The 12,410-nt window shown below is 57.0% G+C and overlaps 1 protein-coding gene across 1 annotated transcript in view; it reads left to right on the top strand.

The window, feature by feature from the left end:
* The window catches only part of MICAL3 (microtubule associated monooxygenase, calponin and LIM domain containing 3), a 114,935-nt gene that overhangs the window by 95,089 nt on the left and 7,436 nt on the right, over window positions 1–12,410 (top strand). The window contains 2 exon segments of the mRNA XM_045295900.1: window positions 1,275–1,385; window positions 2,586–2,679. Coding sequence (XP_045151835.1) covers window positions 1,275–1,385; window positions 2,586–2,679 — 205 coding nt within the window.

Genomic DNA, 12,410 nt, shown 5'->3' with positions numbered 1-12,410 from the left:
AAACGTCTAACTGATTTTGCTCCATTTCTGTGTGTGCTGTTTCTCATTTCCCCCCATCATTACCATCATTGCCGTTCTGTTTTGTTCTCCGTGCCATCCCTTTAAAAGTCGGTCTATGTACCACACGCCTTGGCGTTCAGGAGATCGTTTGCATCAAAGGTAGTGTCTCCTTCCCATCGACTGCCCCCCACACCACACCCCTGTTGCATGCTTGTCTGTGATTAACTCCCCAGAGCGCCCCGGCTCCCAGCCCATCCTCACTAACTGCGTTCCTCCATGCATGGCGCTCACCAGCACTGGCAGCAGGGCTGCCCTCAGACGTGCGGTGCGACCAGAGAGGCTGGCGGGAGTGCATGTGGCCCTTTGTTCCAGGGCCTGAGGGAGGGGGCACGGCAGCAGTGGGAGTTCACAGGCCTGCACCACAAAGCAAGACAAGATGCTGGGGGCCCCAGCACACCCCTGGTGGTCTTCCGGCCCGGCGCCACCCCCTTCAGTGGGCCCGCTGCCACCACACCAGCTGTTAGAATGACAACATAGCCTGGGCTGAATACAGAAGTCGCCATTAAGGCCTATAAAATCCACAGAGGCAATCAAGAGGGTGTTGGAAGTACAGACAGCCCCCAACGTTTGCCTCTGGTGCCCAGGGTAAAGCACCCGACACACTGGTGCCCTTCCCCCCACCACTCTCCCAGCGACCCTGGCAGTGCCCTCAGTTCTTCCATGCCCCACGCCACTGCAAGCCCATGGCTTTTTCTCCACACTCTTATTAGTGAGTTCAGGGGCATCCATACTTAAAAGAGAAGCATCCCCGTTTTCCTTACTTCGGATGTTGCTTCTTTAAAGAAACTTACAAGTACCACTCCTGAAGAATGTAGCTTCTAATACCAAAACGAGAAACAAAGCCAAACTCACTGTCACTGAGTCAGTGCCGACTCCAGAGCAAGGGACTGAAAAAGACCCTCCTGCTGTCTCCTTGCCCTCTCCCTGTAAGCCTCCTAGAAGCAGGGGCTTGAGGAGACCTTTTCCACCACCATCCCACACAGTAGTGAAACGTACGTGCTAGTCACCCCTCTGGCTAAGCTGCCCACCAGGCCATCTGTCCACACACCTCTCCTGCACTCACATGTCTGCCGGCACCCTCAGCCCTGCAGTGCTCTGTGGAGAGGCCACGGGGGTCAGGCACCAGCTCCCACCACCAAAAAGAGCCCTTCCTGCACCCCTGCCAGCCAGCCTCCCACCAGCACCACGGGCTGAGGAAACCTCGTTCTCTCCAGCCGAGAACCTACACAGAGGAGGAGCTGAGCCTCAAGCTGACCCGGCGCGTGCAGAAGGCAGCTCGGAGACAGGCCAAACAGGAGGAACTGAAGCGGCTACACCGAGCCCAGGTGAGCCCACGGAAGGTGGCACTGCTCCACTCCTGAGTGCCGCAGCTATCTTCCTGTCCAGCTTGCTCATTCTAGGCCTGGTCTGAGGAGAGGCAAGAAGGCAGAGGTAGGGGGCGGGCCCTGTGTGAGTCACTGGCATGAGAGGGCAGCCCCAAGTTCTTAGGGTACAATCATAATGTAACTACCAAGAAACCCAACTCTGCCATCAAGTTGATGGTGACTCATCACGAGCCTCGAGGGCAGGGTAGAACCGCCCCAGTGGGTTTCCGAGACAGGAGTAGAAAGCCTTGTCTTTCTCCCAAAGAGCAGCTGGTGGTTTCAAACTGCTGACCTTGCAGTTAGCAACCCAATGCATAACCACTACGCCACCAGGGTTCCTAATGTAAGGACCGAACCCAAACCAAGCTCACTGGCATGGAGTCAGTGCTGACTAATGGCAATCCCTTGTGGGTTTCCAGAACTGTAACTGTTTACGGGAGGAGAAAGCCCAGTCTTTCTCCGGAGTAGTTGCCGGTGGTTTTAAATTGCCAGCCACGTGGGTCACACCCTGTAGCCCCTGCTCCCCGAGAGCACCTAATGTAAGGACAGAGGCCTCATGTTTGTAGTGCAGGTGAAAGGCTGGCCAAGCGTGTCAGCCCTAGACTAGCCCCTTAGGCTTGTGGAAGGCATGGCAGCCGCGGCCGCAGGCTCCAAGGCCGGCTCTGAGAGACCACTTGGCGAAGCCAAGCTAATTGCCACAGGCACGCTTGTCTGTTCACCCACCCCTAGTCTAGAGCAACCCCTGCAGAGGCAGCTCGCTCACTTATAAGCTCCGCTACCAAGCAGCCTCTGAAGGGCCTGGGATTTTGTGGCATGAGGTCAGGGCTGTCCCGGGAGGGCCTTACCGATCCTGGCCAGTCCAGCTTCTGATGGAAAACAATCCCTCGTTGAGGCAGCATTTCCGCAGTGCTTCCCAAGAACCCCTGCTGCTGAGCAGCATCTCTGAGGGGAGCCTGGTTCGTGATACGCACATCCATCCCCTCCTGCCCCCAGGCTCTCGGGAGTCTGCGCATGGAGCCAGGGCTGCCGAGGGTGGCTCAGGGCCCACCCAGAAGGAGCCCTTCCCATCCCTGGTCCTCCCTCGCTCTCCATGCACACTGCCCTCCTCCGGGAAGCCAGGAGGCGAGGGTGGCGCTCATGGAGGGTCTGGTTCTGTGGCAGATCATCCAGCGGCAGCTGGAGCAGGTGGAGGAGAAGCAGAGGCAGCTGGAGGAGAGAGGGGTCGCTGTGGAAAAGGCGCTGCGCGGCGAAGCAGGTACTGTCTCGGTTTTCTTCATGAGGCAAAGCCCCCACCCACCAGTGCCAGGCTAGCTGGCCTTAACGTCCCCTCATCTGGACCTCAGCTCCTCTTCCAGCAGGCTTGGCTGGGCCCCTTCACCACTGAGGTTGGGGCCACGGAAAGGGCCTCTGTTTGGGACTGCCCTCGGGCCCGGTCCTCACCCTGCCTCCCAGGCTTGCCATGTACCTGTGGGATGAAATCTGAGCCCATTTCACCTGCTGGTGGCAAGCCCTGGACGCTCTCCTGCCTGTCCTCCCCTCTTCCCACACCCCGTCCCTTCTCTCTAGAAGGAAATAACCGGGAACGAGGGAGCTGAGACCACAAGCCGCCATCACAGAACTGTACCGAGCAAGCCCCAGCCTGGTCCCCCATGGACCACCGCCCTTTGTTTAGCTCTCCCTGGGTCCCTCTCCTGCCCACCATAGGGGACACACAAGGACACCCTCCACACCACGAGTGGAGTGCAGGCGGGGTCCCAGGGTGCACACAGGCCCTCTGTTCGCAGAAGGACAGGAGAGTGGTCAGGGCAGGGTTGAGGGGCTCGCCTGGCCATGGCAGGCCAGCACAGAGGGGGCCTTAGAGAGCGACATGGACTTGGAGCCCACATGGCTGATGATACCCAGTCCCCCCACCCCCGCCCTCCCCCGCCATGGATGTCGCAGGACCTGACTCAGACTAGCTAGAAGACCCAGAGGCCCAGTCTCCGGCACGTAGTGACTGGTTTCTGCTTTCTCAGGTGGCTCCATCTCTGTGCGGGGAAACTTTCCATTTCTGAGTGAGCAGGAGGCCTGTAGGCAGGTTCGGCATTCAAATTACGAGCCTGGGGTGGAAAGAAATAGCACGACCTCATGTTACTTCCTTGTTCTGACCTTGAGGTGGGGCAAGGGAGCACAGGCAGCAGGCTGCCGTGAAGCTGTGGGACCGTGAGCAGCCAGCTGTGACGGCCTGATGCTGCGCGAGGGCAGGCCCCTGGTGGCCCCACGGTGTGTGCCTGGTGTCAGTTGAATTGATAGGGCCTGTAGTCCGCACGGTTGGGTTGGAGGGTCAGGTGTAGAAGGGGAGGTCTCCTTCTCTAGACCTTGACGGCCTAGAATCTGCAGCCCTACTGTCACAGGTGCTGTCCTTCAGACGAAGAGCTTGGGGAGGGAAAAGATGCAGCTGTGGATGTTGTTGGTTTTTGTCCCTCCTCCTCACACAGCAGGCCCCAGCCACTGCCCTGGTGTTGGATGACATTTGTGTTCACCACATCAGAGAGTTTGCTTCTTGGCGTGGTTGGCATCTGTCTTTCAAACCCATAGAACCGAATTTCAGATCCAGAGCCTCTTTTCAGATGTGCTGTGCTGAGCAAAATGTGAAATCATTCGCTGTAGATCAGCAAGTAAGCACAGGTAAGCATGTGCTTACCTGGTGTGTCGGGTAATCCTGCAGTTTCTATAACCCAAGGAGATATAGTCAATCGGAGCATCTGTGTTGAGAGCCTCTCCTGGCTTCCCTCATGATGTAGCTGTGATGGGGGCTGCGTGGTCATGATCACCGTCAGTTAGAGCCTAGGTTCCCCGGCATTGGGATCGCCTGAGAACTTGCTGGAACCACAGATCCCTGAGCTCCATTTGCGACCCGTTGAATCCGAATCTCTAGTAAGAGGAACCCCGGGATCTGTAGTTTCACCAGATCCCCAGGTGATTCCAATGATCAGCCATGTTTGTGGACCTTGGTTAGGTCGTGCCGCCTGAGGACAGTCGATCTTGGCGACCAGGTGGTCTGGCCAGCCCCTACCCACAACACAAACCCTCAGGTGTAGTCCGGATAACAGGGACCGCAACGACTCAAGACACCCCATGGTTTCAGAGGCAGATTCTTCACACTGCCGAGCGGCTGCCTCCTCCGAGCAGACGACAGGTTCACTTTCTTTAAAGCAGACTTGACTTCGGATAAGCAGGCAAGCAGTCCCACTACTGGCCTTCACGGACGTCCAGACACCTGTGCCGAGCGGTGTCCTGTGCCTCAGCACAGACTAGCAAGCACATCAGTGGTGGTGTTGAAGTGTGCTTAAATGGGTGCAAGTGTGGACGAACCAGGTATCTGAGAGCCCTAACACCCTCTTGAAGAGCCGTTGGGTTCCCCAGGACACAGTTTGAGAACCGCTGTCCAGTGGGAACTCCTTCCTCGAAGCAAGATCTCTGCATCCAAACAGCTGTCTGTCCCATTTTTAAAAACAGGCCTCGGAAGCTCTCTCTGGCAACCCTCTCCGTGCTGTGCTGCGTTCGGGGAATTTCTCAGGACACCAGGGCTCCTACCGCAAGAACATGCTGCTAAATATGTCCTTTTCCCTCTTAAAAATTGAATCACATCCCTTGGAAGACTGGTTCTCTGTGAGCATTTCCAGTGGCCCTGCTCCAGCTGCCGGGCCATCTCTGAGCCTGAATTGCACATGCTGGCCACCGTTTCCTCTCTCCCTGCTCCCCGACTCCTTTCCTCTGGTGCCTCCTGACCGAGGCCGGGCCTGTGTGCCCTTTTCTTCTGTGGGAAGGTAAGCTTAGCTGAGCAGGATCCTGCAGCATCTTACCACAGCCCCAGCTGTGGGGACTGCACTGGCCCTGGTGGGCCTTCATATTGGACGCCAGCGGCTCTCAGTATCTGGGAACGTCCGACTTTGATAGCCAAGTGGTCCCTCCAGAGGAGAGATCTGATTTGGACCTGCACCCTACCCCCCTCTTCCCTAGATCCTCCCTGAAGGTGCGGAACCTTCAACCCTGAGGCAGTACTTGGGTTCTCTCTGGCTTGGGGGCACTGGCAAGCCCCTTTGGTTCCGGAACCCTGATTCAGACATGGAAGCACCCTGAGTGTCAGATGAAAAGCCCTCACAGGCCTGTGCTCCCCTTCCTGATGTGCCCTCGGGGCCTCCATGGTCAGCCTTCAGGCGTTGGGCCTTGGAGAAAAGAGGTAAACATGGTAGGGACTGGAGTTCGGCGTGCCCTGCGTTCCTCTGTGATTTGGGACAGTCCACCCCCCACCTGTTCCAATGGCAGAGTTTCCGAAGCCCCCAGCAGTGCCCAGTCTTTGCATCTCAGCCTTGGGGAGAAGGTGCTGTCCAATAGGGTGGAGTTAAAGACGGAGGGGCTGTGTACAGCAGCCCTGAAGATCCTGGGGACACATGATGCAGGGGTGAGAACCGTGCTGACTGCCTGTTTGACAGAGAAGGCTGGCTGGAGGCAGGCCATGAACTTCGGAAGAATAGGGCTTCATGCATGTCAGACCATCCCACAGAAGTGCTCGTGCAAGGAGTTTGAGGTGGTCTCCAGTGAGGTCACGCGTGCAAGAGTCCTTGGGTGAGCTATGTCTGCATTGAAACCCCAGGATCAATATCCTTGCTGAGCTTGTGTAAGACACACAGGCCTGGGCCCCAGCCCGCCCGCTCAGCCTGGAGCTTCTAGTGTTCAGGAAATAAGGAAGTAGATAACCCTGGATCTGCCCCTGACCTTGCTTAACTCTTCCTTGAATAACTTGGGGTCCCAGGCATCGAGGTTCCTCACAAAGCCATGGCCTTCACCCCACCTGGTAGGAGTGTGCTCAGGAGCCCCATGGGGATGGGCTGTTGGCTCCATTGCCCGTGGAGCTCCCCACTCCAGCCCGCAGTCTGTCTGCAGATTGTACAGGACGTACCCGTGACGATGCGTGCCTTCCCGCTGCCCTCTCCGCCCTCCCAGCTGTGAGTGTGTGTGAATGTGTGTGTCCGCATTTCCTTGGTAACCTGGTTACGGGCGTGGGGCGGGCAGGAGGGTTATCTGATCCAATAACTCTGTCTTCACCAATTCCTTGTTGTAGACTATTGGGGAGAGTCTTATTACAGTGGCCTCATCGACTTGCATCTGGGTGGTATGTATAGCAGCATCTGACGCTGCCACTAACCCTGCTGAAACCCGTTCCCCGCCCTCTCCCCTCGATCCCTGCTCCCAAACAACCAGAAGGGTCCACCTGATAACCCAGTGCCAGAAGCACAGGCCCTTTTCCAGCTCGGATGGAGCGGCGTGCCAGGCCCTCCCCACCGCCCGGACAGGCGCCCACTCTGGCTGCCTGAGGGCATTTGGATGTTTTTTGAATAACAAAATGTCACCAGTCCCAGACCATGAATCTTGCATAATATCCCCATAAAACTGCTTAATTGTTTGATAGCAGTAGCTGTCTTACACGCGTGCGCGCGCGCGCGCCATTATGACCTTTCCCCGGTCTCATTGCCCATAAGTGGTAAGCATCACATCACTATAAAGTTTGTTGCAAACCAGTCAGAAGGGAAGAGTCCAGTTGAAGGAGCGGGTTTTGCTTGTCCCCAGAAGCCCAGTCCAAGCACATGCACTGGCTTCATTGTTATCACTGCTGCCACAGGAGGCCATGGGCCTGTAATCATGCCTGCGCCCCCTGCCCCCAACTTTGCAGAATTGGGGGATCCCCCCCGCCCCCAGGAAGACAGGCAGAACCCAAGACCGTGCTTCTGAAATCGTGGTGCCCTGACCAGCAGCAGCAGCATCTCCTCCCAGCAGTTCTCAGCCTGTGGGCGGAGACCTGATTCATAGCAGTAGCTTAAATGACAGTGATGAAGTAGCAAGGGAAATAATTTTATGGTTGGGGGGTCACCACCTCATGAGGAACTGTATGAAAGGGTCGCTTTCCTCATTAGGAAAGTTCAGAGCCACTGACCAAGGATCATGTCAGAAGTGCAGATTGTCAGGCTCCATGCCCCCAGGCCTAGCTGATCTAAAACCCTGGAGGCGAGGCCAGGCTGTCCGAGCCTTGACGAACCTTCCAGGTGGCACTGGGCAGCACTCAAGCGTTCCCCTCAGCTCAAAGGCACGACCGCTAGAGCCCTGTGTCAAGACTCTGGGAGAGGGTTGTGGCGCAGCCAGCACTGGGGTTAGCCGTTGGGGGGGGCTCCTGTTCCTGCATCCCTGATCTGGCAGCCTGGCCCACCTCACCCCTTGGCAGCTCCATGCCTAGAAGTGGTTGTAAAACAGAAGAGCAGGCAAAGGGAGTTCTTGTTTCTTATTCTGACCCTTCTTGGCCTGTGTATTTAAGACACAAAGCCAAGATTCCTACTGCCAGGCAGTGCCACACCCTCAGGGCGCTCCCCCAGGAAGAGACCACTATGTAGGATTGGTGGTTGCCACGTGAAGTGTCCTGTCCCCGTCCCCCACACCCCCATGCCCCAAGCTCTAGTGTGTTCACTGACTCGCTCGGGACCACTGATGCTGTAAAAGGGCTGATGCTTACGACCCAATTAACCCATCCCTGTCCCTGTCTAATGCCCGACTCCTGTCCTCCCTCCTCCTCCTAACGTTCCCACCCCCACCTGGGGAGGGTGTTTATGTCAGTTCTAGATGAACCTCAATGTGGGGACATTTTTGTTTTTATTCAAAATCTCCTGAGAGGAAACGGTCAAAACCCATTTCCTCACAACTGCCCCCACCCTTCTCTCCCCACTCACTCTCCCAAGAGACTCTCACACGTGTCTGGTGTCCGTCTGTCTCTGTCCTCCTATCCCCGCTGACGATGCGGCATTGGGCCCAAGGGAAGAAGGGGAGCTGGCCCTGTGACTTTCTAGACTCCAGCTACAAGCCTTTCGGGGTCTCACATCCCTGCACATGCCAGCGGGGAGGGGAATAAACAGAGCCAAGCCCCTCAGGCCTTCGGCATTCACAGACACTTGTCTCTCAGCCAGCCCACAGCCCTGCCCACAAAGCATTCAGAAGCCTTCCATTCCAAGGCCGCTACAGGGGCACCCTTTTCTGTGACTGCAGACAGTTTAGTCAGAGAGAGCTTTGTGCTTACTCATTGTTTGAAGTAAAGGTGTGCTTTTTACCTGCTGGAGATCTGGAGGCTGCTAGGTAGGCCCAATGGCTCCCCTGCTGCTGAATCCCCAGAAGCCTTCAGGCACCCTGCTGTCAGACAGTAGCCGGAATGCAACTCGTGTGGGAGGTGAGGCTGCAGGCAGCACTCAGCACTGTGTGGGGGCAGCGCTGTGTCCTGCCCAGGAGAAGCTAGCCTTCTGAGGCTTGCCCATTCAGCTGCCACCTCTGTGGGGCCTGTTGGTGGTAGGCAGCTGTTTGGGGGCTGGGAGTCTGTTGGAAGTCTCTGAGCCACAGGATGGAGCGTGAGGGAGCCCGGGTGCCGGTGGACTGCCCCGAGGGAGAAAGAGGAGGCTGCTGTGAACATTGACTGTCTCAGAAACCCCCGGGGGTCACTTTTGAGTCGGAACCCACCCCGGGGTCAGTGAAGAAAGACTCCCCTTGCTCCATTCCGCAGGACCTTGGGGTTTCCAAAGCAGCCATTGAAGAGGTTACCTAATGACCATCCAGGGCAAGAGAGGAAGGGTCCCAGAGTGACCACACTGCTCTCGCCCCTGCGCCACTCCCGAAGCCCCCCCCCATCCCATCTTTTGCGAGAAGCGGCATCTCTTCTGAAGAACTTTGAATTCACACATACACATCCCTGATGTCTCATTTTCAAAGACATGTCCTCGCAGATTGTACGTCTCTGTCACTGATGGCACGCAGATTGCTTCGGAGCGGGGCATCGAGCGCTGGAGCTCCCCCCACCCCTGCCACCAGGCCTGCCCACTGCCCTCTGAGGGACCTTGTCCACACCTTCCTGTCCTGCTAGCTCCCCTTGTGTGCCCTTAGTGGACTTGGCCACGTCTGCTCGGTGTGCACCTCTGGCTGGCTCTCTGTTTGCTTCGGAACTTTGACATCCATGAGACTGTCCTGTATGGGCGTGTGCATATGTGTGCGCGTTTGCCCGCGTGCCTGTGGCCTTATGCAGGTCTTAATTCCTGCGTATTCCTGCTCCCCGCCCAAACCAGGAGATTGAGTTTGCAGTGAAGTGTCACAGTACCCGGGTCCACCCCAGCCCTGTCGCACATGTACAGCCTGGTCACTCCCCCTGTGGGTGGGCCCCACCATGTCCTGGTCCCCATCTCCTGTGGCTCCCTGCAGCTCCTCCTCCTCCTTTCTGCCAAGTGGCAGAAGGCACCCGCCTACTGCTTGATGGGTGACACCATCTCTGCTTTGATGACCCCTCCTAGGGGTCCCTAGGGCCATACTGGTGTCACCCCCTCTGACAGTGCTGGGTACGATCTGCACCCACACCTTCCCGGGTTGCCACTGGAAGAAAGCAAGAGCCCCCCTCAGGTAGGAGTAGGGCTGCACAGGGCTGGCCCACAGAGGCCCTGTGACCAGAGGTTGGACCCTCGAATGCCACTGGGGGAATAAGCCAGCCCCTCACCAGCCCCTGGCAGCTTGCTCCGACTCGGATCGTGTTCTGAGGCCAAATGGCCGTCACAGCCCAAACACACTCCGCCGGCTGGATTTTCTGAAGTAAGAGGATAATAAGGCACTGCTACTAGACTCCCAGCTCCTACGTGCATGGACACCTGTGAGCAGCTCTCTTCCCCGTTGGAGGACTGGGCAGGTGTTCTCCGTGAGACATCTGTCTTTGTCTCATTTCAGCCCCCCAACCCCCACCCCACCCCCACACACATCCCCCAGAAAAGCAGGCTTTCCATCAGAACGTGGCTGCTGAGGACCTCTGTTGGACTGGTTGGGTTCAAGGCAGAGTGGTCAGTTCAAAAGATCAGGGGGACTTTTTTTTTTTTAATTCCTAAGGGGTAATCATGATAGGTTTTTTCTCAGGATACAGTACAGTCACAGGGGCATATTATAAAGACGTTTCAGGAAAATGCAAAACTGCATTGGCGAGAAAAGGGTCAGGAAGGTGGGGAGAATCTGGACCCCTTACAACCCTGCACCCCGTTCTTCTGCAGTAGCAAGAGCTGTCCCACAAGAAGGTGTCACCGCGTTTGCCCAAGGCCCCAGCCTTGCCTCTCCAGATGTCTCTGCTCCCCCAAGGGACCACGACTTGAGTCCCCGGAGATTGCCCCAACTGCCACTTCGCTGTGGTGTGATTCTAAAGACCCAGCCATTTCAGGGGCAGGATGGGCGAGCTTCAAGCGCCACCTCCCAGGGTACAGACCTGGCTGGAGGGCATGTTGAGAAGCAGGAGCCTCAAGTTTTGACTGTTTCTGGAAGGTTCTCTGATTCTGTAGCAGTGATTTACGGCTCAGCGGGCAGCATGGGAATGATGGGAATGGGAACCCAGAGCAGCCTCTGGCCACCTCCCGTCCAGGCTGTGCCCTCTGGACTCTGCCACCTCTCCTCGGTAGAGCAGGGCCCAGCCCTTCTTTCTGCTCCTCTCAGCCGCGGGGCACAGGCTGCTTGGGCTCCTGAGGATGTGTGTCCAGCAGGACTGGGATGGGCATCCAAGCTCCCTGCCCTGCGGTTTTCTTGGCAGCTATCCGCTAACACTGCATTCTGTTAGCTGACCGGAAGGGAACATTTGTCTTGGGGATGGAGTGTCTTCAGGGTGGGTTGAAGGGAAGATGGAATTTCAGAAAGCAAGTGTAGAAAACGGAGGAAGCCCTCACTTTGTCAGCTTCTTCTCCCTCGGCCATTCCACCCGTTCTGGGTCCCAGCCAGGGCCGAGGCCCCTGGACCAGGCAGAGACAGGGCCTGGAGGAAGGCCGCCGTGTGAGAGCAGCCCCAGGACCTGGTTCAGGTCTGGCTGCCCGACACCAAGCAGGGTACTCGCCTTCTCTGGGCCTCTGCAAGGCTGGGGCAGGAGCGATGGCCCCCAATTCGCTCAGGAAGCCACCCTTCGTTAGATCCTCCCAGCGCCTGTGTGCTAACTCCTCATGGAGGACAAGCTCTTAGCTGAGAGTGGATTTCAAAAGTCAGTGACATGTGTCACCAGCCCCCACATCAGCGGGAGCAGGGGCTACAGAAGCATCATTTGGGGCTGGAGGGAGGTGACACATTTCTAAAAGAAGTGCTGATTCTGAGGGACAGATCTAAGATCCCCAGGGTATAAAACGTGTTGCAGGAAGGCTGGGTGATCCAGGACCTGAAGACCCCAACCAGGACCAGATTCAAGGGGTGAGGGGTGTGTGTGTGGGGGGGTCCTCCTAAGTGATGATGTGTCCAGAAGCCTCCGAGGGGGTGTGAGGTGTGAGTGTAGCAGTGCCTCTTCAAGAGAGCCGGGAACCTGTTTGCTTGCTGCCCCCTCCCCCCCAGCATCTTAGAGCATTTCTCTGTGTCCTGTGCCTGCCAGGGAGTCAGATCACCCATCTCCCATGTCCCCATCAAAGGCAGAGGCGTTGCTTGCTGCCCATGGTCGAAGCCTGTTGCCCTGCCACCTCGCATCTCCTTCCAGAATCGGGGGCTGGCCTGGAACTTCCCTGGTGTGGGTTTTAGAAAAACCGTCTTTCTAAAAGTAGCATTCACTGATAGGGGCGGAGATTTGAGAACATGCCAGAAAAGTCCGAAGCACCCGTCTTTCTAAAAGTAGCATTCACTGATAGGGGCGGAGATTTGAGAACATGCCAGAAAAGTCCGAAGCAGAAAGTCGTAGCCTTATGCTGTGCTCTCGGGGCGTGGCTAGCCCCCACACCCTGCCTGTTCGGAACAGCTGTGCACCTGAGGGGTCTGGGTCTACACTGCTCCTGTACGTGGTGCCGAAAAGTCGGAGTACGTTTTCCCCCTCCGAGCAGCACACAGAGCGCTTCAGAAATTCAGTGGGGTCTGGACCAGAGGATGTACACTGGTACAGATAGGGACTGGAGACACAGGGAATCCCTTCAGGACCAGTGTTGTGAGTGGTGA

This window comes from Echinops telfairi, unplaced genomic scaffold, assembly GCF_000313985.2.
Source record: "Echinops telfairi isolate 266 unplaced genomic scaffold, ASM31398v2 ScPeMD7_6273;HRSCAF=7185, whole genome shotgun sequence".
Classification (NCBI taxonomy): domain Eukaryota; kingdom Metazoa; phylum Chordata; class Mammalia; order Afrosoricida; family Tenrecidae; genus Echinops; species Echinops telfairi.
Note: the sequence above shows the minus strand (reverse complement) of the source record. Positions and strands in the feature narration are given on the sequence as shown.